We start from the raw sequence: 24,934 nt of genomic DNA on the forward strand, positions 1-24,934 counted from the left end.
TATTGTGGCTTGGTTGCTGTTTAACAGTCTGGGTGAAGTGCAACAAATAGACTATGAGACCAAGAATTGGCCTGTCTCTAGCTGGCCTCATCAGTAGAAACATAAGTGCAATACAGTGACTCCAACAAACAAATTAGCAGGACAGGATTGTGGGCTTTTTTGTCCTAAGCCATCTATTACTCCATTAAGTTATCACATAGACCAACTGAGAGGACTATTTTGGTTTTACTTCAACCCATATTTCTTTCCCCTTTTATAAGCTTTTTAACTTAAGGGCTTGAAGGAAACCTTGTTGGGAGATTCAGATAAAGAACACAGCAGTAGATGGAGGGAAGATGGTGTTAAACCAGCGCAATCTCAACAGAGGCCCCCAGATGAGTTCAGCTTAGGGTACATTATAAATAGCTGGTTTTAATTTACTTTTTTTAATATCTGACTTGTGTACAAGCAGCAGGGAAACAAGTCTGTATTTCAGGTGGAAACCATGAGAAACATGAACATTTGTGAGACTGGGACTGTTTGCTGAAAGATTTATCAGAGACCCTGCTATGAATTTGCTGCCTCAGCTTGCAGTGAGTTACATTCTGCTTACTTCAATCATTAGCTACAAGCAATAAATAAATAAAATTGGGATGGTGGGGGCAAAGAAACACCTAGATTCACTAGCCTGGTTCCAAAGGTAATGCTGGGTCTGCACACACAATTTATGATAATGGCGGTAGCCCAAATTATCCAGGAAATGGAAACTCACAATTCATACTATTCATTTGACAAAGATCAGGTAGCCATAAAAATATGGTATAATAAATCAGATGTAACATGGGCCAGGCTGACCTTTGGAGCCTCACCCTTCAACAGATGCAGAGTATAAATTGTTATGCTCTGCTTTATTGGCACCTCTTGGCAAGATGGGTGCCACCAAGATCTTGCTGGGGTTATTCTTCTTAAATGCAGCACTCCTGGATGCCACCTCAGGTAAAACACTTAAAATCTTTAAAGAATTTTATTTTTTTTGCAGAAAAGGTAGGGAAATGGGGATGTCTTACTCCTCTGCACTGGTTCCATACATGTAACTTGCATGCTACTACCATCAACTTTGTGCAGAGATTAGAAGTAAGGTAGGCTGAAATTAGATAGCATCGTGTTGTCTTATTAAAAATATGAGCCAATCAATATCATGATTATCTGTTGTTCATGTTGAAGTAAATTTAGTACAATGAAATAAGTATTGTTCCAACTCTTTTGCACTAGTGTGTTATAGAATAAAGTAAATAAAAAATAATATACTACCATGAAAATACTACTAAAAGGCTCTGTTTCTATAAATCTGTGGTTTTCAACATGGAATTAATAGTTTATTTGGCTGCAACGTATATTGGCTTTAAAAGACATCAAATTCAACTTTGCAGATTCATATGAAACCACCCAGTACTTGTTTAACTTCATATAATTTAATGAAAACAGGCTAGTAAGGTACAGTTGCTATCATTCCCTGCTGCAAAGTAATTTTGCTCACAGTGTGCCTCTGAGATTTTCATGCACAAGGAATAACAACCTGGAGACTGTAACAATCCAGTCTGCATATTTAAACGTGCAAATCACAACAGTGTTGGAATTCCCAGTAGACAACATTTAGCAAGGCTGAGGACTTCCTGAAAATGATCAATATTTTAGAAGTATGACTTCTGGGATTTACTGATCTCAAAAAAACACCTCTTGAGTATATCATGCCTAACAGCCTCTTGCTGTGCCTCGGCATGGTAACATCCCTGATTTAATTCAGGCATAAGCACTTGTAAAAGCAAAGCTAAAGAGAAAAAAAAAAGAGACTCCCAATTTCTCCATCACACCCATGACAGGGTGGCAACAACCTCCCCAACGCGAGGAGACAACCTGGTCACTCTCCTTCATCCATGATGAAGTTCTCACTTGCTCATTTCTCGTCTTCCTCCAACAGAGCCCGAAACAATCAACACTCCCAGATATGAAACCTCAACCAGTCCAGCAGGTAAGCATCTGACCAATCCTTCCTCCAGATGGGTCTGAGTTTGTCACTGCTTCTCTGGCCACTCCTTTTTGGGGGTGCCAGTGGTGGCTCACAGGTGGGCTTTGGGCTTGTCCATGGGAGAGCAGAGCCAGGGAAAGACACAGCCTCGTGAGCAGCCGCTGACAGCTCTGGTGGCATGAAACTCCAAGAGCCTTGCCAGTGGCTGGGCAAGGGAAGGTGCCTGTGTGTCAGAGGGTTTTCCCACTCTCTCCCTGTCTTCTCCTCTCCAAGGTGCCTCCCTGGCCCTGGTGAACGGCAGGAACCGGTGCGAGGGCCGTGTAGAGATTTACTCCTCTGGGGGCTGGGGCACAGTCTGTAATGACAGCTGGGACCTGAACGATGCCCAGGTGGTGTGCAGGCAGCTGGACTGTGGCTTTGCTGTTTCTGCAACATCCAATGCCTACTTTGGACAAGGCTCTGGCAACATCTACCTGGACGACGTGCGCTGCACTGGGAGCGAGTCCTCCCTCTTTCAGTGCCAGAGAGTTGTGGTCAATGGGTCCATGTCCAAATGGAGGCAGGTGATGAGCTGTGTCCTTCAGGGATCACTACTGGGACCAGTACAGCTGTTTAACATCTTTGTTGGAGACATGGACAGTGAGATTGAGTGTATCCTCAGCAAGCTTGCTGATGATACCAAGCTGTGGTGTCGTTGACACCCAAGAGGGAAGGGACTCCATCTAGAGGGACCTTGACAGGCTGGAGAGCTGGGCCAGAGCCAACCTCGTGACGTTCAACAAGGCCAAGTGCAGGGTCCTGCACCTGGGTCGGCACAAACCCAGGCACAATTCCAGGCTGGGGGAAGAATGGCTGGAGAGCAATCCTGAGGAGACAGACTTGGGTGTGGGAGTGGATGAGAAGCTTGACAGGAGCCGCCAGTGTGTGCTGGAGCCCAGAGAGCAACTGCATCCTGGGCTGCATCAAAAGAAGTGTGGCCAGCAGGGCCAGGGAGGGGATTCTGCCCCTCGGCTCTGCTTTCAGCAAGGGGCCCTTGTTGGCCACAATTAGGCATGTGTTGGAGATGCACCCAAACCATGTTGGTTTTGATGGCTCCCATGATGGAAAACCGCTCTGCTGAGACCCCCGAGCTCTCCATTGCCTACATGACAGGGAGGACCACCCTGCCCAGTGTGGAGAGAAAACCTGGCTATATTCCTTCCTCTACAAGGTCTTCATTTGCTCCTTTCTCTTCCCCTCAACAGCTACTCAAACCACGACCTATAGGCCTACTACATCATGGCCAACTACAGGTACAGATGTGTCTGTTCCTTTCATCTTTTCAGTGTGTTCATCTGAGGTTTCTGCCTTTGTTTGTTCAGCTGTCCTTGCTTCTCCTTCCCAAATACCTCGAGGTTTTCAGCAAGGGGCCCTTGTTGGCCACAATTAGGCATGTGTTGGAGATGCACCTAAACCTTGTTGGTTTTGATTGCTCCCACCACGGAAGACCACTCTGCTGACATCCCTTAGTTCTCCATCACACCCATGACAGGGTGGCTCCACCCTCCTTAGCATGGGGAGAGAAAAACTAGTTATATTCCTTCATCTACAAGGTCCTCACTTGCTCCTTTCTCTTCCCCCCCAACAGCTGCTCAAACCATGACCTATAGTACTACTCCACCATGGACAACTAGGACTTCAGGTATGTCTGTTCCTTTCTTCTTTCCAGTGTGTTCCTCTGAGGAGTGTCACTGACTACACAGGTTGTGGATGTGTCATTTTCCCATTGCAGCACTTGGGGGAAGAACTCCAGGTTGGCACTGATTGTTGAGGTCCTACCCTCTGCCCCTCTGCTGGTCTGAGCCTGCAGCTGGGGGTGCATTGCAGACTAAGGATTTTCTGGCCATGCTGAAGATTCTGGGCTCGTGTGCTCAGGTGCCGGTGCTTCTCCTTCCGAAATACCTCGAGGCTTTCAGCAAGGGGCCCTTGTTGGCCACAATTAGGCATGTATTGGAGATATGCCCAAACCCTGTTCGTTTTGATTGCTCCCACCACAGAACACTGCTCTGCTGACATCCCCAAGCTCACCTAACACGGTGGCAACAACCTCCCCAACGCGAGGAGACAACCTGGTCATGTTCCTTCACCCATGATGAAGTTCTCACTTGCTCATTTCTCGTCTTCCTCCAACAGAGACCAGCACCACAACCGGATATGAAACCACAACCAGATATGGAACCACAAATGGATATGAAACCACAATGGGATATGGAACCACAACCACATATGGAACTACAAATGGATATGAAACCACAACCGGATATGGAACCACAACCACATATGGAACTACAAATGGATATGAAACCACAACCGGATATGGAACCACAACCACATATGGAACTACAAATGGATATGAAACCACAACCGGATATGGAACCACAACCACATATGGAACTACAAATGGATATGAAACCACAACCGGATATGGAACCACAACCACATATGGAACTACAAATGGATATGAAACCACAACCGGATATGGAACCACAAATGGATATGAAACCACAACCAGATATGGAACCACAAATGGATATGAAACCACAACCAGATATGGAACCACAAATGGATATGAAACCACAACCAGATATGGAACCACAAATGGATATGAAACCACAACCAGATATGGAACCACAAATGGATATGAAACCACAACCAGATATGGAACCACAAATGGATATGAAACCACAACGGGATATGAAACCTCAACCAGTCCAGCCAGTAAGCATCCAACCAATCCTTCCTCCAGATGGGTCTGAGTTTGTCATTGCTTCTCTGGCCACTCCTTTTTGGGGGTGCCGGTGGTGGCTCACAGGTGGGCTTTGGGCTTGTCCATGGGAGAGCAGAGCCAGGGAAAGACACAGCCTCGTGAGCAGCCGCTGACAGCTCTGGTGGCATGAAACTCCAAGAGCCTTGCCAGTGCCTGGGCAAGGGAAGGTGCCTTTCTCCTTCCCAAATGACCAGGAGGCTTTCAGCAAGGGGCTCTTGTTGGCCACAATTAGGCATGTATTGGAGATATGCCCAAACCCTGTTGGTTTTGATTGCTCCCACCACAGAAGACCACTCTGCTGAGACCCTCAAGCTCTCTATTGCCCTCATGACAGGGAGGCATCTACCTCCTTAGTATGGGGAGAAAAGCTGGCCCCGCTTCTTCCTCTACAAGGTTTCCTCACTTGCTCCTTTCTCTTCCCCAAACAGCACCTCAAACCATGACCTATAGTCCTGCTACATCATGGCCACCTACAGATACAGATGTGTCTACTCCTTTCATCTTTCCAGTGTGTTCCTCTGAGGTTTCTGGCATTGTGTGTTCAGGTGTCCTTGCTTCTCCTTCCCAAATACCTCGAGGCTTTCAGCAAAGGACCCTTGTTGGCCACAATTAGGCATGTATTGGAGATGCACCCAAACCTCGTGGTTTTGATTGCTCCCACCACAGAACACTGCTCTGCTGACATCCCCAAGCTCACCTAACACGGTGGCAACAACCTCCCCAACGCGAGGAGACAACCTGGTCATGTTCCTTCACCCATGATGAAGTTCTCACTTGCTCATTTCTCGTCTTCCTCCAACAGAGACCAGCACCACAACCGGATATGAAACCACAACCGGATATGGAACCACAACGGGATATGAAACCACAACCAGATATGGAACCACAAATGGATATGAAACCACAACCAGATATGGAACCACAAATGGATATGAAACCACAACCAGATATGGAACCACAAATGGATATGAAACCACAACCAGATATGGAACCACAAATGGATATGAAACCACAACCAGATATGGAACCACAAATGGATATGAAACCACAACCAGATATGGAACCACAAATGGATATGAAACCACAACGGGATATGAAACCTCAACCAGTCCAGCCAGTAAGCATCCAACCAATCCTTCCTCCAGATGGGTCTGAGTTTGTCATTGCTTCTCTGGCCACTCCTTTTTGGGGGTGCCGGTGGTGGCTCACAGGTGGGCTTTGGGCTTGTCCATGGGAGAGCAGAGCCAGGGAAAGACACAGCCTCGTGAGCAGCCGCTGACAGCTCTGGTGGCATGAAACTCCAAGAGCCTTGCCAGTGCCTGGGCAAGGGAAGGTGCCTTTCTCCTTCCCAAATGACCAGGAGGCTTTCAGCAAGGGGCTCTTGTTGGCCACAATTAGGCATGTATTGGAGATATGCCCAAACCCTGTTGGTTTTGATTGCTCCCACCACAGAAGACCACTCTGCTGAGACCCTCAAGCTCTCTATTGCCCTCATGACAGGGAGGCATCTACCTCCTTAGTATGGGGAGAAAAGCTGGCCCCGCTTCTTCCTCTACAAGGTTTCCTCACTTGCTCCTTTCTCTTCCCCAAACAGCACCTCAAACCATGACCTATAGTCCTGCTACATCATGGCCACCTACAGATACAGATGTGTCTACTCCTTTCATCTTTCCAGTGTGTTCCTCTGAGGTTTCTGGCATTGTGTGTTCAGGTGTCCTTGCTTCTCCTTCCCAAATACCTCGAGGCTTTCAGCAAAGGACCCTTGTTGGCCACAATTAGGCATGTATTGGAGATGCACCCAAACCTCGTGGTTTTGATTGCTCCCACCACAGAACACTGCTCTGCTGACATCCCCAAGCTCACCTAACACGGTGGCAACAACCTCCCCAACGCAAGGAGACAACCTGGTCATGTTCCTTCACCCATGATGAAGTTCTCACTTGCTCATTTCTCGTCTTCCTCCAACAGAGACCAGCACCACAACCGGATATGAAACCACAACCGGATATGGAACCACAAATGGATATGAAACCACAACGGGATATGAAACCTCAACCAGTCCAGCCAGTAAGCATCCAACCAATCCTTCCTCCAGATGGGTCTGAGTTTGTCATTGCTTCTCTGGCCACTCCTTTTTGGGGGTGCCGGTGGTGGCTCACAGGTGGGCTTTGGGCTTGTCCATGGGAGAGCAGAGCCAGGGAAAGACACAGCCTCGTGAGCAGCCGCTGACAGCTCTGGTGGCATGAAACTCCAAGAGCCTTGCCAGTGGCTGGGCAAGGGAAGGTGCCTGTGTGTCAGAGGGTTTTCCCACTCTCTCCCTGTCTTCTCCTCTCCAAGGTGCCTCCCTGGCCCTGGTGAACGGCAGGAACCGGTGCGAGGGCCGTGTAGAGATTTACTCCTCTGGGGGCTGGGGCACCGTCTGTGATGACAGCTGGGACCTGAACGATGCCCAGGTGGTGTGCAGGCAGCTGGACTGTGGCTTTGCTGTTTCTGCAACATCCAATGCCTACTTTGGACAAGGCTCTGGCAACATCTACCTGGACGACGTGCGCTGCACTGGGAGCGAGTCCTCCCTCTTTCAGTGCCGGCACAATGGCTGGGGCATCCACAACTGTGCCCACAGTGAAGATGCTGGTGTTGTGTGCTCAGGTACCTCTGCTTGTCCTTCCTCAGTCCTGGGACACTTGGGAGAAGGGGCCCTTGCTGGCCACGCTGATGTGTGCCTTGGGGACGTGTCCCGAGCTTGTGGTTTTGATTGCTCCCACCACAGAAGAGCACTCTGATGAGACCCCCGAGCTCTCCATTGCCCCCATGACAGGGCAGCACCAACCTCCTTAGTATGGGGAGAAAAGCTGGCCCAGCTCCTTCCTCTACAAGGTCCTCACTTGCTCCTTTCTCTTCCTCCCCAACAGCTGCTCAGTCCTCAACCTCTCGTCCTCCTCCACCATGGACAACTACTACTTCAGGTATGTCTTTTCCTTTCATCTTTCCAATGTGTTCCTCTGGGGTATGTCAGTGACTACTTCATAGTTGTGTAATTTGCCCATTGCACTGGTTGGGGGACGAAGTCCAGGTTGGCACTGGGTGTTGAGATCCTACCCTCTGCCCCTCTGCTGCTCTGAGCCTGTTGCTGGGAGTGCATTGCAGACTGTGAAGATTTTCTGTTTTTTCTGTCTTTCATGTTATCTGGGCCAACCCTTCTTGCTTTTTCTCTTATGTGTATGTTCCTGAAACCTGCCAGGTGTAAAATAACACTAGAGTGCTAGAGGTCTCTGAAGAGACCATCACATTCTCAGCCTGACTGAGAAAAGCCTAACGAATTGATTCCTTGGATTATTAAAACACCTGTTTCTAGATGTTGGATACATGAAATGTTGTTTTTATCATGAATAAATCACAGAATAACCTCTTTATTTTATTTTTCTTTTCTCTCTCTCTTTCTTTTTTTTCCTTTTTTTTTTTTTTTTTTTTTTTTTTCAGCTGGGGAATATATTTGTGGTGGTTTACTCTTGAATTCCTCTGGAACACTTCAGAGTCCTCATTACCCTTTGAATTATCCAGATAACGCAGATTGTTTGTGGCAAATACAAGTAATGAATAATTTCCGCATTATGCTCACATTTGGAAGTGTTCAGTAAGTAAACCAGTTCCTCCTTGGCCTTTAAATGGATCCCAAATCTCAACTGCAACCACAGTTTCCAAGCACATTTCCCATGCTTAGAAGTGAATTGTAAATTTTACATAGGAATTTTGGGAGCACGGTATCTTAGTTGACTTTTTTCAGCACTTAAACCCAAAATTTACCAAATGCATTTTATTATATATTCCTATTTCTTCCTCAGGCTGCAAGGTGGATGTCAGAATGATTATATTGAGATCTTTGATGGGCCACCCAATACTTCTCCTCTCCTTGGAAGAATATGTTCTGGTTCCCATCCCACATATACATCATCCTCAAACTTCATGACTGTCAGATTTCACAGTGACTCCAGAAACTCCGGTCGAGGGTTTCATGCTGAGTATCAGTCCCTTCCAGCAGATCAGACAACCAGTAAGTTTCCATTATGTTTGTAATGTTTTCTTTGCTCCGAAAATTTATACTTCAATTTTATTTGCTAAATAAGTCTTTGTTAATTACTTAATAGGTAATTTAGTAATAAATATTTGTTGAAGAAACTGCACACAGATGACATTCCTACTTGGATTTCATTACTGGATATTGACCCATCACTTACAGACAACAACTTTTCCATTTATTAAAAAAAAAAAAAAGAAAAAGAAAAAAAAAAAAAAAGAAAAAAAAAAAAAAAAAAAAGGAATAAAATCTACTGCCTTTAGATATTTTCTGTGATGGCAAATCTAAATTACTTTTTCTTATCACATAATTTTTCATATATATATTTTCTATCTTGATGGGTAGGTTTGCATAAAATCATAGAAGTGTTGGTTAGAAAGGACCTTTGGAGGCTTTCTAGTCCAACTATTCAAAGCAGAGCTAGTGCCAAAACCAGGTCAGGTCCATTATGAATTTGTCTAGTTTAATCTTTAGAAACCTTCAAAGGATGAAATCTTCAAAGCCACTTCTCTGGGTGACCTGTGCAGGACTGTCCTGTAGTCACAGTGGGAAAGTTTATCTGATGAGCACTCACAGCCTCCTCAGGCACAAACAATGGTCATCACTTTTGTCTCTTTTGTCTTTGCAGCTGCCTTTCAAAAGCCTGTGCAGTACCAGTAGGTCCTATTCATCAGATATCTCTCTCTACCTAAGACCAAACCTTCCTGAGGGTCATTGCTTTTCATGTCTAGGAATCATGGTTTTCATGACTCAGAGAACCATCCTGGAGGTGGTTTCAGGATCCCCTTCCACCCAAGTAGTGTTTCTGCAAGCCAGTGTGCACATTCAGCTCTACAGCTTCCACAAGAGGTTTTGGATTCTTATTCAGAAAAAGTCCCATTTCCTAATATTTTTGAGTGAGTGGTGATACATGCTCAAGGTCTCAGCAAAAACCTATTCTAAGATATATATTTTTGAGAGGAGAGCAACTGAGGGTCAGCTGAAGTTTGTTAGAGACTATTGTTTATCCATATCTAAGTCTGAGCTGAAAAAATAAGTGGTTTGGATTAAATAAATGCTAGTGGCTATTGCATTTGTTGAAGTAGTGATGGGAAAATGTTATCAAGTACTTGAAATCACTAATAATTGATATTTTCTTCCCTAGCCCTTGTGTGTTTGCCAACCCACATGAAAGCAGTCGTAGACAGACAGTATCTCCAGTTACAGGGCTACTCAGTGTGGAACATCAGTTTGTCTGACCCTCATTGTGAGCCAACAATCACATCAACTGAGATTATATTCACCATTCCATACAATGGCTGTGGTACACGTAGACAGGTTGGTGTCAATACATTTTGGAGAGTTTTCCAAGTTTGGGCATGGAAGCTGAATAGAGATTTGGAAAATTGTTAGGAATCGTATGTTGTAGCCCACAGGTATTTAAAACACAGAAAAGAAACGTGTTTCTGAAAGCTAAAGTTTGTTAAAGTTTGTTGAAGTTTGTTAAACATTTCTACTTACTCTCCCAGGCTTTAGGTAATCCCTTTACCTATTTCAGGGTAATGTTCTTGAGAACCAAGTGTGGGAGAGAGTTATGTGCACTATCCCATCCAGGATGCTTGGGACTTTTGGAGTATGGCATGTTCATTCTGACTAATACCAGGACCTGGCACATACAGAAGTTTATAATACAGGTTGTGAACATGGCAACATGTGATAGTTTTTTCCTCATGTGTTAAACAGGGCAGCAATGAAACGATCACCTACTCCAATGTGATAAAAGTACCTGGCTCTGGTGGCACCACCAAGAGGCAAAAGGATCTTCACTTGTACATCAATTGCAAAATGCTCCAGAACACCTGGGTGCAAGCAATGTACATCGCTGATGACACCATTAATGCCAATGAAACCCAATATGGCAGATACAAAGTGAACTTGACATTCTACCATTCCTCATCTTTCCTGGTGCCAGTGCTTCACTTTCCATACTACGTTGACCTGAATCAGAATTTGTTCCTTGAAGCTTCTCTTCACAGCTCTGACCCCAACCTGGTGGTGTTTGTGGACACATGTGTGGCATCACCTGATCCTCACAATTTTGAAACACAGACCTATGACCTTATCAGAAGTGGGTAAGAAATTTCTGAAGAATTATTTAAAAACTATCTCTGTGCATAGGTCTGAAAGAGCTTCACCTATGGAAGAGGTGATTTCAGGCAAGTTGCAAATCTCACGTTGGTTGCAACTCTCAGTACAAACATACTGAAAAGAAAGATTTTTTGGGGAAAGCCTGAATAAATATATATGACAAAGAAATGCCATTCAGAAGCTGCTGTCAAGCACCGAGATTTCATTCAGGGAAGCAGTGTAGAAAGTGGGGTCTGAATTTGTCTCTGAAATAGATGCATGTAGAGGTGTAAACAGCTCTACATTTCTGCACATCAGAATTAGAGTTTTACAAATAGTTTTGTGTAGCATCATAACTGAAATTTAAAGCAGTCTGTGCAAAATGAAAGGAAACCCCTTAGGCTTTTCTTGCTATTCTAAAAACCTAAATCAATTTGCTTAATTTGATACAAAATGTGCCTTCTAATTTGAAATGGAAAAGTTGTGGACTCTCGCAAGGAATGCAAAACTGAGAGTGATCTGGTAGCACGAGTGTGTCCCACTTTGCTCAGGGAATGAAAGGCTCATGCTAATTTATTTCCTTTCTGTGCTTGGTGGGATTTGAATTTCTTTGCCTCCTGGTGCTGAGTTGGAAGTCAGGCTTGTGCCAGGCTGCTGAAGTGACCCCTTGCAAACAGGCAATCTCATTGGCAAGTGCAGAACAGGTCCTCACCTGTGCCTGAGACACAGAAGCCAGAAGAACCTCTAGTTATGTTTCAGCTAGTCATATTTACACAAATTTTAGAGAGCTATGAAATGTCTGTGTTCTTCATATTTTTCTGGTGGAAATCACTGCCCCCATTACTTATTCTTATCTCTGATTTTCTCTCCCTGCCACAAACATTCTTTTTTAAAAACGCCTTTGACATCTCTTACACCCTTACCTCCTGGTTTTATATTTAAGCTCAAAACACATTGCACACAGATAGTGTAATCATGTTTCTATTCCCAGTAGCTAATATGTTCATTTTTTATATCTTTCCAGGTGTGTTAAGGATCCTACCTACTCTTCTTACTATTCCCCACGCAAAACTGCTGCCCGGTTCTCATTTAATGCATTTTCATTCGCTACTCGATACCCGTCAGTTTACCTGCAGTGTGAGCTGGTGGTGTGCAGGTACAAAGACTACTCTTCCCGCTGCTACCAAGGCTGTGTTAGTAGGTTCAAGAGGAAAGCAGGTTCCTCTGAAGCAAAAATGAATGTTGTCATTGGACCTGTTCGGCTCCGGGAAGCTGACTCTGAGAACTCTGAAGCTGGTAAGTTCAATTCACTTAAATAAGATCAGACTCTGTGTATCACTGTGTGCTTGCATGTCAGTTGAGACATGAAATCCAGCTCTGAAATATTCCCTCGCTGCTTCATCGTAACTCTGTTATAATTCTTACAGGGATTTTTAAAAATTAATTTTTACATTATTTTATAATGTTTACAAGCTATTTCATTTCTGTTGTACTTTAGATCCATTATTTGCTCTGCACGTGTCAAATGGCAATTGCTTCAGTTCTATGGGAAGAGGGATAAGATGTAACTCATCTCTCTGCAGTATTTATATTAATTTTTCAAAGCCCTCTCTGCCTGATTGGCAATCTATTATTATTAGAAACCAATCCATAGGCTCTCTTGGAAATGTTATTTCCCACTGCCCTGTAGCTGCTGTTTCCACTATCACAAACCAGCATCTTATGATCTGAATCACTGCAAATTCTTAGTTCCTCTTTAGTTTCTTGCCATAATCTCTACTTGTTTGGCACGGCCACAGGATCATTTATGAAGAAATGTGCAATGAAGCAATCTGGTTTCTGATCAGATCCAAATTGCAAGGTTGTAATTCAAGTTTTCTTTGCCTAATCACCCTTGAGATTAACTAGCTCAGGAAAACCAATGTAAGCCTCTCTCTCTTTCTCTTTTGTGCACAGAGCTGGCCTCTGACACCCAGGTGAAAGGGGAGCCTCAGGGCTCAGTGCCTGCCTCCAGCTCCCACCTTGCTCTGGCTGTGACTGCAGTGGTGCTGGCAACTGCTCTTCTCACTGTGGCAGGATTTCTTTTGAAACGTAAACTGCAGAAACCCATCCCCTACCAGATAATGTGAGAAGCTACCCAAGACTTGCAGGTGGAAGGATTTTGCTCACCAGCCATCTTGCTTCATGATTTGGTTTTGCAATCTGTGTAGAGGGTAACTCTTACTTGACTGTTCCACCATCCAGATCTTGTTTGAAGAATGTCCTGTGTGAAGATTATGCCTGGTGTTACAGTGAACTAAACTTATAAAGGAGCCTGACTTTGAAATCCTCAAGTCCAAATAAAACTTAGGTTAAGGAAGGGTTGATTCTTCCATTCCAGCATCCAAAGAGTTGCCATCAGAGCTGGATGTTTCAGAGCATCCCAGGTGAGCTCCTGGTTGAATGTCTGTCTGAGAAAACTGATTTAAGTGACTTGAGAAAGAAGAATTGACTTATTTTGCCATAGCTGGTGTGCAGATAAAACATCTGCAGAGCAACAGGAGATACTCTGGAAAGTAGTCCAAGAAAATTATTTTTTTGCAGCAAAAATATCTCAGCAATAAACCATAAGTGAAAATGCACAGGGACTGCATGTAAGGAATTGCTCCTGTACAGCATTCTCTACTCTGGGGGGGTATGATTCTTCACAACAATACTTTTCTTTGAGAAAATGTACTCCATGTAGAAGATCTTGTTTGAAGAACAAATATAATTAAATCTGTTATATAAATGTGTAATTTAAAACAAAAAACCAAAACCAACCAAAAAAAAAAAATAGGAAAAGAAATATTTTTTAGCAATCCTTCTTTTCCCTTGCTTGCAAACATTCCACCTCTGTGCCTGAACTCCCAGCTAACACATGATTACCAGGTTGGAGAACATGACTTCTGAAAGTAAATTTGCCAAGTAAGTGCATTGTGCTCTTGTTCTTACGTATTTCTAAACCTGCAGCGGGGGCAGGAGGGGGGAATGCACGTAGGTTGCCACAAGGAAGTGTGACCTGACTCCTAACTCCACGTGAAAACAAAATAAAAACAATAATAAAGGAAGAACCTGTTTGGAAGAAGCCACTTACTACAGGTGGAAAGGTCACTGGTATTAGATTGAGAAATGCTCCTCTTCAGACTTTCTTGTTTTCTAGCCAACTGTGAAAGAGGGAAGGGTGTGATGTCCTACATGTGAGGGCAGCCAGAGACAAAGCGGTGACGTGTGGGAAAGGTGAGCTGTACTCAGGGTGACGTACTGACCTGATGGGGAGGGTGTGGACAGGTCTGACAGGAGCTGTCGTTACAGCCTCTACCATTTCTTCCCTCAAGCTGCCTTTTCCTGGTGACCCCAGGAAGGCCTTTCATCACCTCTCCATGCTGTGAGAGGGGACAATAGAAGCAGGCACTGGCATTGCCCACAGAGAGTGGAAGTGAATTTTGTTGTTCACACAGGAGAAACAAGCACTGAGGAGAGTCCTCCCCTCTTCTCTGCCCACAACCACCTTTGATGGGCAGCACAATTCAGGAGGCTGACACGTCTTACATTTAGTGTTGTTGTGTGGACCAGAGATGGTCCAAGCTTAGAGAAATCCATTAACTTGCTCAGAACAGAGAAGACCTTTCTGGACCTGGGCTTTTTGACCTCTCCAGAAGAGGAGCTTCCTTTCCCTTTGCTCTTCCCAGACCTATTGTTCTTCTACCAGGAAACCCAGTGGATTTGACTCTTCTGATCCACTTGCATCCTCACCATTCTACAAATGCAAATCCATCTGCAGTGACATCCTTCCCATGACACCTGTAACAGAGCCCAAGAGGCCATCAAGGAACCAAATAAATTAGATTAAGCTGCCTCATTGCATCTTAATGCAATTCTGACTATTGTTTCTTTGACCAGAAGTCTGTGGATACCCCCATTCCAGTGTAGATACCTCCTTATAGTCATGGATGACTAATCCTCTTTGTCCTTTCAGTGGTTTTCATTTGGACCTCACAAAAGCCAATATGTCTGCAGAAGTCTCCTAATAATAATTAGGAGAAGAGAAAGTGTTTTCAAAGCTTGGTGCAGCTTCTCTCACTGATGAGAATCACTTCAAGCTTCCACAAGAAGTCTTAGAGAATAAAAATGTATATAATGGGAAGGATGAAAACATATGTTGCATTACACTTACTTGTTTCTACTCTGCAGAGATTGTCTAATGATCTTTAGAAATACCTAGATCTTTGGAGTTCGTAGTAAAACTTAACAAAATGAAAAATTAATCAGTTCTGTTCATTTATCTGGAAAAGTTTGACATATTCGGTGTTTTTACTTGAACCACCTGGGAATCACTTTTGTGTTCCCCTACCTCTCCACCCTTTTCAGTTAATAGAAGCATAGAATCACAGAACCATTCAGGTTGGAAAAGACCCTTGGGATCACCGAGTCCAACCATCATCTCTACTCTACAAAGTTCTCCCCTAAACCGTCTCCACCAACACCACATCCAAATGACCCTTAAACACATCCAGGGATGGTGACTCAACCACCTCCCTGCTATTCCAGTGTCTGACCAGTCTTTCAGTGAATTTTTTTTCCTTATGTCCAGTCTAAACCTGCCCTGTTGCAGCTTGAAGCCCTTCCCTCTTGTTCTGTTGCTAATTACCTGTGAGAAGAGACCAGCACCAACCTCTCTGCAATGACCTTTCAGGTAGTTGTAGAGACTGATGAGGTCTCCCCTCAGCCTCCACTTTCTCAAACTAAACATTCCCAGCTCCTTCAAGTGTTCTTCATCAGACTGATTCTCTAGGCCCTTCACCAGCTTTGTTGCCCTCCTCTGTACCTGCTCCAGCACCACGAGATCTCTCTTGAATTGAGGTGCCCACACAACACAACACTCCAGATGTGGCCTCACCAGTGCTGAGTAGAGGGGGACAATCACCTCTTTACTTCTGCTGGTCACACTGTTTCAATACAAGCCAGGATGCCTTTGGCTTTCTTGGCCACCTGGGCACACTGCTGGCTCATATTCAGCCACTTGTCAGTTAGAACCCCCAGGTCCTTTTCTGCCAGACCACTTTCCAGCCACACTTCCCCAAGCCTGTAGCATTGCCTGGGATTGCTGTGGCCCAAGTGCAGGACCTGGCACTTGGCCTTGTTGAAGCCCAGACCATTAATATTAGCTCAACAATCCAATCTATCCAAGTCTCTCTGTAGACCCTCCCTGTCATCATGCAGATCAACACTCCTGCCTGGCTTGGTGTCATCTGCAGTCTTACTGATGTATACTCTATGTTCTTATCAAGATCATCAATAAAGATGTTAAACAGAAACAGTCCCAACACCAAGCCCTGAGGAACACCACTTGTGAAGACCCAGCTGGATTTGACTCCATTGACCACTCCTCTTTGGGCCCAACTGTCCAACCAGCGCTTGATCCAACAGATCGTGTGCTCATCCAGGCCATGAGCAGCCAGGTTTTTTATGAGAGTTCTATGGGGAACTGTGTCAAATGGTTTTTGGAGGTCCAGATAGACAATATCCACAGCCTTTCCCTCGTCCAATAGTCAGGTCATCAGGTTATAAAAGGAGATCAGGTTCATCAGGCAGGACCTGCCTTTCACAAACCCATGCTGACTGGGACTGACCCCCTCGTTATCCTTTATATGTCTTCTAATAACATTCAAGGTGATCTGCTCCATGACCTTCCCTGGTACTGAGGTCAGATTGACAGGTCTATAGTTTCCTGAATCCTCCTTTCTGCCTTTCTTACAGCTGGGTGTTACATTTGCCACCTTCCAGTCCATTGGAACCTCCCGAGTTAGCCAGGACTTCAGGTAAATAATTGCAAGTTATTAGAAGAGTTTGGAGAAGAAGTGCTGTCTATCACTTTAAGTCTTGCTTCATTGATTGCAGTGTCTGATTGGTCAGTCAAACATATGGGATTTTTCTGCTTCTTGCCAAGACGTCAAAACCTGAAGAAAATGAATAGTGAATACCAGGTGTTGTGAACATTTCCTCATTCATGTGCGAATATGGATGTTTGTATAAAGAAAAAACATATTTACCCTTCTCAATGTTCACTTTCAAGGCTTCCATCATCATCCTTTGGCCTCTTGTGTTTTGAACTTCCTTCTTCTAGTCCAGTAACACCAGCCTTCGTGGGAAGACCTTCTAAGTCATTTTTCCCATTGGGCTGCTGGACTTTTATCTTCATCCTTGATGAGTGCCCCCGGGGACAATATAGTTGTAGATGGAAACAACTGTGCCATGAATGTTAATGCCCATTAATGTCATCCAAGCCATGACGACTGGAGAGGTAGGAATTAGGTGAAGAACAATATTCTGGCTCTCAGGATGGTCATCAGCCTTTTCTCACTAAATGGCTAAAAACCAGAAACATGGGAAAGTGACCACCCTGGCAAGAGAGTGATGAATGGGAATTAAGCATTATTTCATGCTGTGGAACAGCTTTGGAGTCTTTCTTCAAAGAACAACACAGATGTAATTGTCACTAGGCAAAAATTAAACAAGGAATCTATCAAGAAATATTCTTAACAGAAGTCTGAACCTTTTCTTATTTTCCCATCTGGTTCAAAGGGTCAAAGGAAATTTTAGAATAAAGTTGCAACCTATGTATTTTACTTAACTATGCATAAAATCCACTGATTTTTCTGCACAGGTTTTACAAAAAGTTATCAGCTGACCCTGATTCTCTTGACACAGCCTCTCAGTGAACAGAGTTTTGATTTCAGCTTGAAAATGCCAGAAAGAGAATGGGTTCATATTGGGGCTGGAGGTGTAGACTTCAACTGCAAGGTTCTTCAACTGCAGGTATCTCATAGTGATTGGCTTGTGAGGCTTAGCTCAGAATCACTCCTCATTTATCTGGTGCAAATAACATGTTGAGGCACTTATTCCTTAGACTCTATGGAATGATCTCCTTTCTACTTAGGGCTCTGGGTCTCAAGCAAGGTATCTAGCAACCAATATTTCACACTTCTCTCAAGTCAGCTCCTCTTGCTGTCATTCCAACTCTTTCCACAGGTCCTGGACTAGTAGCTCAGCACAGGACCATTAATTGCTTCCTATCCTTCCTCACATCTCCAACACTTTGCCTCTCCAGTGGCCTCTATATCCACCAAGAGGTAGCAGCCACCCCTTGCCTTAGCCTTCTTGTTGTTGGCCCTGATGTCTGTTGGCTCTGATGCTGATGACAGAGAAATAGATGGCATGGTGGAGCTAACAATTTTGATAGGAACTAGCTGTCTCAGATCTCAGTTATCTTCAGGATGCATTCAGCAACAGCCACAGTTCTAGTGGGTTATGTTCAGACACCCTCCTGAGCAGACTTGAGCAGAGCCACTAGGTCTCATTTTAATTGAGTATGACAAAGCTGTAAGAACTTCGTGGTTCCTCAGGGAGACTCACCTCACTATTTGGAATCAAGGTATGAACCATCAGCTTACTAGAGGAAACACATTTAGGTTTCAATATTCCACTAGCTTTCCCAGGGCTGCCAAGGAACAGCCCCACGGAAGAAAAACACTGAGATTCACCAGCCAGAACTAAAAGGTACCTTTGGATAAGAGCTCACTTTCTTTGTACAATGAGGTGATTGTGAACCCTGTAGTAGCATGAATATTTCCTTCCAGGCAGTGGAAAGTGTTACTCGAGATGTTATCAAAAATACTACTCTTGAGATATTATCTTTCTGCAAAACCCAGGAAGCTACAAAATCTTGAGTAACAAATCAAACATATTTCGTTTCCGATCATAGGAGTGAGGTTGTTTGCTTGTTCTCCTGTAGAAAGAGAAAGGCACAGAGCCACTCCCCTTCAGATGCAGAGACTATATATATTCTGATGGTCCTTCCTACCAACAGCCCTGGATGAGATGGGTACCACGATGATTTTGACATGGCTCCTCTTGTTAGGCCCAGCAGTTCTGGAGGCTGAATCAGGTAAAGTATTTAAATGAGTTCCAGAGTGCACAAAAAGAAGATTATTTGGTTCCTCAAATAGTATTGGCTTGGGCAAAAGATTAAAGGGGAAATTGGATGAAAGAGATAGCACCGTTTTATTCTACTAAAGTTATGAATTCATAATATTGAACGATGGGTTAAACCATTTAGGGGAGTCCAATTTCCTCCCACATGATAGCATTGTCTTAGTGTCTTGTGCTATTGTGATACTTGTGTGTTTGAGCACATTATAAATGAGTCATTTCTCCAGTTCCAGAAATTTGACCTAAGAATTATGGAAGAATTGATCAATTTATTTTTAAATGTATATTTATTCCAAAGTATATGCACACATACTTGTATGTTTAATATTGTTTGTATTATTTGATTCTTCTTGATCTAAGGTGCAGTTTAATGAAATACAACAAGAAGCTAGTTCTCATTAGCTAGTACTGTGGACAAAATGAGAGACAAAAATTATGAAAGACACAAAATGCTTTTAGTGTGACTTTTTTTTGTCATTGACTTTTTCTTTACATGATTAGTTTCTATCTCCTAAGTGACTTAGGTGACTTCAGGCTAAATAGTTCTAAGTATATCCTTGAATAACTGCAGATTATTTTTCTAATTAGTTATTTAAGCATTGTTATGATAATTTATGTTGCCATCATCCAGTTTTCTTCATCTGTCCTCTGCTTGCCTGGGAATAAGCCATTGTACTCTTGCTGCTCCGGTTCTCTCTGCTCTTGTCTTCATTCCCCAGCCCCTGCCTCTGACCCCCCTGGGTCAGAAAAAGTGCTGGTTTTGTGCAGTCACTTGCTTTTCTCTCTTTAACACCTTTACATTGTGAGGCAGGATGCAACATATCTAATTACACACCCAGCTGATGGTTATGCACTCGCAGTGATGACAGTGAATGAAAGCAAAGAAAACTGGTTTAGATCAGCTTTAATTTCCTAATCCAAACTCTTGACCTTTTTTTGCCAGGTTTGTTTTTTCACTTCTCAAAAGTTTTTTGAGTGTCATTCAAATGTCCAAGTAGGTATTTGAAGAAAGAGATCAGATAGAAGTCTAGTGACACTTTTGTAACTTCTCCCTTTGAACTGCCAGTTAAATGCGTCCAAGTAGGGACATATTTATTTTGGATAGTCTTGGCTATTCTTTTAGTCCAACAACAAAGAATTAGATGCAGTGAAGAAATCCTAGAGCTCTTAACTTCTCAGATTTGCTTTGCCTTGCATGACTGACCTGGTGTTTAATAACAAGCTAAATATGCTTTTGGCAAAAATGCAAATTATAACAAGTGCAGTGTGCAGGTTTTGATTTCCAAAGTGTAAATACTGCAGATCTTAAGTTCCAACATTTACTTGCTTACTTAATAAAGTAAAGTCTTTAATAAACTTCTTCACTAAAAGTGGATATCTAAAATCAGGATTTCCACACTATTCACTGCAAAATGTCTAAACAAGCTATCTCACCAGGAAAGCAAATGCACTTTACCCAAATTAATACAGTAATTAGATGGATACATGGTAGGTTATTAAGCAATTATTTATTTCAAACTTTATTAAGCAATTATTTATTTGCAACTCTAGTAACATTTTACTGGCACATAAGTATTAAAGTAATGGGAATAAAGTAACTGAATTCCTATTGAAAATTTTATAATCCTGTTGAGCCCATTGTCCATTCTTCCACTAAAATTATTCTTTTAAACTATGGGATTTGGTTGTGATGTGTGCAGTCCATGTTATTAGAATCCTCCTAAAACTTTTAGAGGAAGAAGAGAAATTCTAGTTAAATTGCATAAAGCAGGGAGAAAAATAAAGGATGGCTACTGTTTCTCTAAAATTCTGTAGTTTTTCTGAAGGATTCATTTGGCCTGATTCTGACAACATTTTAAGCACAGTAGTGCACTGCTTTTTGTCCTTCATGAATTGTAATTTATCTGCTTGGTCATTTTTATATAAGCCCCATAAGCACAAATTTAGGAAAAAGCCACGGTCTTGGCTGTCCAAGCTGCATCTCACTGTGTCCCTGAAGTCCCAGACACCTGCTTGAGCTCCACTTTCTGCCTGGAAATTAATTTTCTCTCCTTTGCTTTCCTATTCTGCTTTTCTTATAATTAAAGACTTCCCTTTCTTGCTGAAATAGTTTCTGCTTAGGCTGCTGTCTAAATTTTCTGCAGAAATCTTGTACCAAATATATGCAGCCAACTTTGAGATTCTGGAAGAGAGGTAGAAAAAAGGTGTAATATTGGGTTAGGCAATCACCTATGGGGACGATGGGGCAAGAGGACATGATAAATGACTCCTTAAGGTCGCCCCCAGCTTCTTTGTCTGACTGTGTTTGTGCTCAACTCCCTCTGTCCCAAAGCAACCAGTCTCCAGCTGGTGAATGGAAACAACCCATGTGAAGGTCGAGTGGAGATCTACCACAGGGGACGGACGGGGACAGTCTGTGATGATTACTGGAACATTGATGATGCCAAGGTTGTGTGCAGGCAGCTGGGATGTGGCCAGGCCATTGCAGCTCTAGGAAGTGCTTACTTCGGGGCAGGCTCAGGTGACATCTTGCTGGACAACGTGATGTGCAGCGGAACCGAGGTCTCCTTGTTTCACTGCAATCACACTGGATGGAGGATCCACAACTGTGGCCACCATGAAGATGCTGGTGTTGTCTGTTCAGGTGCCGTCATGTTTTTCTTTTCTAAATACTTTTGGTATAAATTGTACTCAACATGTGTACATCAGCATAGCGGTATGCAGATCTCCTCCTCCTGAGGCAACATATCATCCATTCTAGGCATATGGTGGAAAGTTGTATCAGATATGTCTAATCTTTCCTACTACTTCATTATGAAGAATTTTTTTCTCTGTGAAAGAGCACACTCTGTCTGAAAATGTGTGTTCTCAAGAAGCAGAGTCAGATCTTCCTGCAGCCCTGATTATTTCTCTCCACTCACCCTGCAGAGCCAACATGGACTCATGTTTTTCTCACTAGGGTAGTATACAAACGGTGCTTGCCCACTCCTTGCAAAGCAATTAAAACACCCAAGGATCAGGTATGCATCACAATATGCAGACCTTTAATTCCATCTAACTGTCCAGCAGTAACAAAAAGAACAAGGAAACAAGTCAAAATTAGAGGCAAAGCTATGTCTGATAGGCAATGTGCATCAGGAAGGAATGGGGTTTGGGGAAAATAATCTCAAACCTTAATGCATTCATGAGGGGCAATAATAATTTCACAGTCACAACCCAAAGTGCCATATCTGACAACTCACTTTGCCTTGTTTCTGTATTTTTCAAGTTTTCATTCAAGTTTAGGTCCATTCATATTCTTTTCCTTTACAAATATCCATCCATTTTGAGTATTCTGTCACTTTGATGTTTTCAGATTTTACTTTCTTCCTATTTTTTTAAGAAACACTAGCTCACTTGTATTTTATTTTCTCCCATATTAAGAGCAGATGTTTATTAACAGAGATGTGGCTGATTAAAACAACCATGTTTAGTTGTTTTATATGTATTTCAATTTTCCACATTTCCTTACAGGAAAGGTCAGTAGATGCTAGAAGAAAACATGAGAAAGATCAGTGTTTTGCACTTAGAAGAAAACAACAAAACTTGCTCCAACACCTCTGTTACCACATCTGTACTGTGTTCTGTCTCTTTTTCAATGCCATTTGTTTCTTGCTTGCATTTGTAGCTGCAGTGCCTACAACAGACTGGCCATATACGACAGAGTATGACCTCTCTACAGAAGACAACTACTACATGACCACTGAGCTGACCACCACAATACCATTAATGTCTATGATGGAGACGATCTCCCCAACAGAGGAGATCACAAGAGCATTCATGAGACCCATAACGGAGAAGATGTCCCTAGAGGAAACAGACACAACAGCAGCATCAACCTCCCTGGTGACGATGACCTCCCCAACAGAGGAGAGCAGCGCAGCACCACCAACCTCCACACCAGAGGCAATCTACTCAGCAGAGACAAGGGCTCCACCACCAGTGCCTATCACAACAAAAGGCAGCACATCAGGTAACCCTGTCTACCATCACTCACTTATCTCCTCAGTGCCCCTCACCTCCCTTCCTAGACCTGATTGCACTGGGCGAGTCTCCCATCCCTGGGACACTTCAGTTAGGCCATCTTGGCACCCAAGTCTGCAGTGGGGATGCTAGAAGAGCACGGAGAAGAGCTGTTAAAGAGGGTGGGTGAGGCTTGAGTAGAGGACTTCTGTAGCCATTACTGGGGAAGGAAACTGTCTGGTTAGGGATTTCATCTCACTGTTACTGGGAATATTACAACAAGGGATCATTCTGCCTTCACCCCTCCAGTTTTGGAACAAGTAGGAACATTGTTATTTCCTCACCATGCATCAAATGTTTTATAATGCAACATAGACCTCCACGGGCATGTGGTTCCTGCCCAGGGAGTAGAAGGTTGTATGAAGCAGAGAAGTCATGATGATCATTGCAATTGACTGAAAGACCTCCACATATTATGAAGTGCTATAGGACAGGCTCCTTGAAGATGTGCTAATTCCGGGTGCATGACACGTGCTGACCATGTTCAGAGCCTTCTTTGCTGATATCAAATTCTTACTTGTGTCCACAGGTTCAGTGCTGAGCACAGACTGGTTGGAATTTACAGGTAATTCGCTCCCACCAGACCCATCCTTGACCTTTCAGCAGCCATGAGGGCACCCTGCTGTAGGGGCCCACCTGGAGACTGCAGGGGCTGGGCTAGAGAGACTCTTACCATTCTCTCCCACAGAGCCCTTCAGGCAGGTTTCAGAGCCAGGGCAGAACAGTGAGGATGGTGGGATTGTGGCTTGGGGATGATGGGGCAGGACTGGGGAACACATCAGGCTGGTGCTGGTGGGACTTTCCCCATTACTGCTCCAGGGTCGCATTTATATGTCCAAGACTATGCCTATTACCATTTCCATTGCCTTTGCTAATTCCAAAGCTGTGGCAATCAATTCCCACAGACCTGCTGCTCTTGCTGCCTTATAACTCACACTCTCTTCCTCCTTGCAGAACCATATCCTACTGGATGGCCAGAAGGAGCAGGTAATTTATCCCAAACTGATCCCACAAGCCTGCTGCATTCACTGCCCTCTCATTCACTCTCTCTCCTTCCCTGCAGCCACAGATCTGACCCCTCCTGCTGAGTGGCCATCCTCACAAGGTAATTCCTGCCCTCCCAGCTTCTTCCCAGCCTTGCAGCCAGCCCTAGCCCACCAGAAGAAGACTTGGGATGTCCTGCCCCTACTTACTGTGCCACAAGGCTGCTGCTCCCCTCGACCTATGTTGGGGGATTTTGGGGTGCTGCCAGGGAGGAGCTGAGCCACTGCAGAAGGGCAGCTGCAGTGGTGATGGGTCCAAGCCCAGCTCTGCAGCCAGCCAGCACACCCTGCAACAAGTGGAGGGAACAATCCCTTCCCTCCATCCCATACAGCTTCCTGGACAGACCAGGACACAGGTTGCTGTCCTGATGCCAGGCAGGACACACCCCCACACTCTCTGCACCCACTGCTGCTCCAGAATTGGTTTCCTATGGCCATTACCATCTTCACTGACACTCTCATATCCATTGCCATCTTCACAGCCTTTGCCAGTGTCATATCCATTGCCATGTCCCTTATCCAGCCCATTGCCACAACCCTGATCCCTTCCCTTTCATTCCCTCTTTCTTCTTCCTTGCAGCTCTGGATACAACACAGAAGGTAATTCCTGCCTTCCCATCTTATTCCCAGCCTTGCACTGAGCTCCTGCCTGGCACAAGGGAGGGCACAGGAGGGGGAAGGTGGTGAGCTGAGCCCTGGGGCAGGGCTGCTGCTGCCCTCTGACAGCTGCAGGGTGCATGGCTGGTCCCCATCAGGGCACCAGCCACAGTCCAGCTGTGCGGGGGGTTTATCTGCAAACCCTGACAAGCCCCGAGCAGCCCCCAAGA

General features: G+C 44.2%; 1 protein-coding gene across 1 annotated transcript in view; it reads left to right on the forward strand.

The window, feature by feature from the left end:
• The first annotated feature begins 908 nt into the window (after window positions 1-908).
• Window positions 909-24,934, forward strand: part of LOC104389132 (deleted in malignant brain tumors 1 protein-like) — an 81,188-nt gene continuing 57,162 nt past the window's right edge. The window contains 12 exon segments of the mRNA XM_009998083.1: window positions 909-975; window positions 1,958-2,008; window positions 2,279-2,538; window positions 4,178-4,762; window positions 5,614-6,022; window positions 6,780-6,878; window positions 7,149-7,460; window positions 11,237-11,254; window positions 21,335-21,646; window positions 22,670-23,014; window positions 23,594-23,629; window positions 24,019-24,051. Coding sequence (XP_009996385.1) covers window positions 909-975; window positions 1,958-2,008; window positions 2,279-2,538; window positions 4,178-4,762; window positions 5,614-6,022; window positions 6,780-6,878; window positions 7,149-7,460; window positions 11,237-11,254; window positions 21,335-21,646; window positions 22,670-23,014; window positions 23,594-23,629; window positions 24,019-24,051 — 2,527 coding nt within the window.

This window comes from Chaetura pelagica, unplaced genomic scaffold (assembly GCF_000747805.2).
Source record: "Chaetura pelagica isolate M959 unplaced genomic scaffold, ChaPel_1.0 scaffold465, whole genome shotgun sequence".
Lineage (NCBI taxonomy): Eukaryota > Metazoa > Chordata > Aves > Apodiformes > Apodidae > Chaetura > Chaetura pelagica.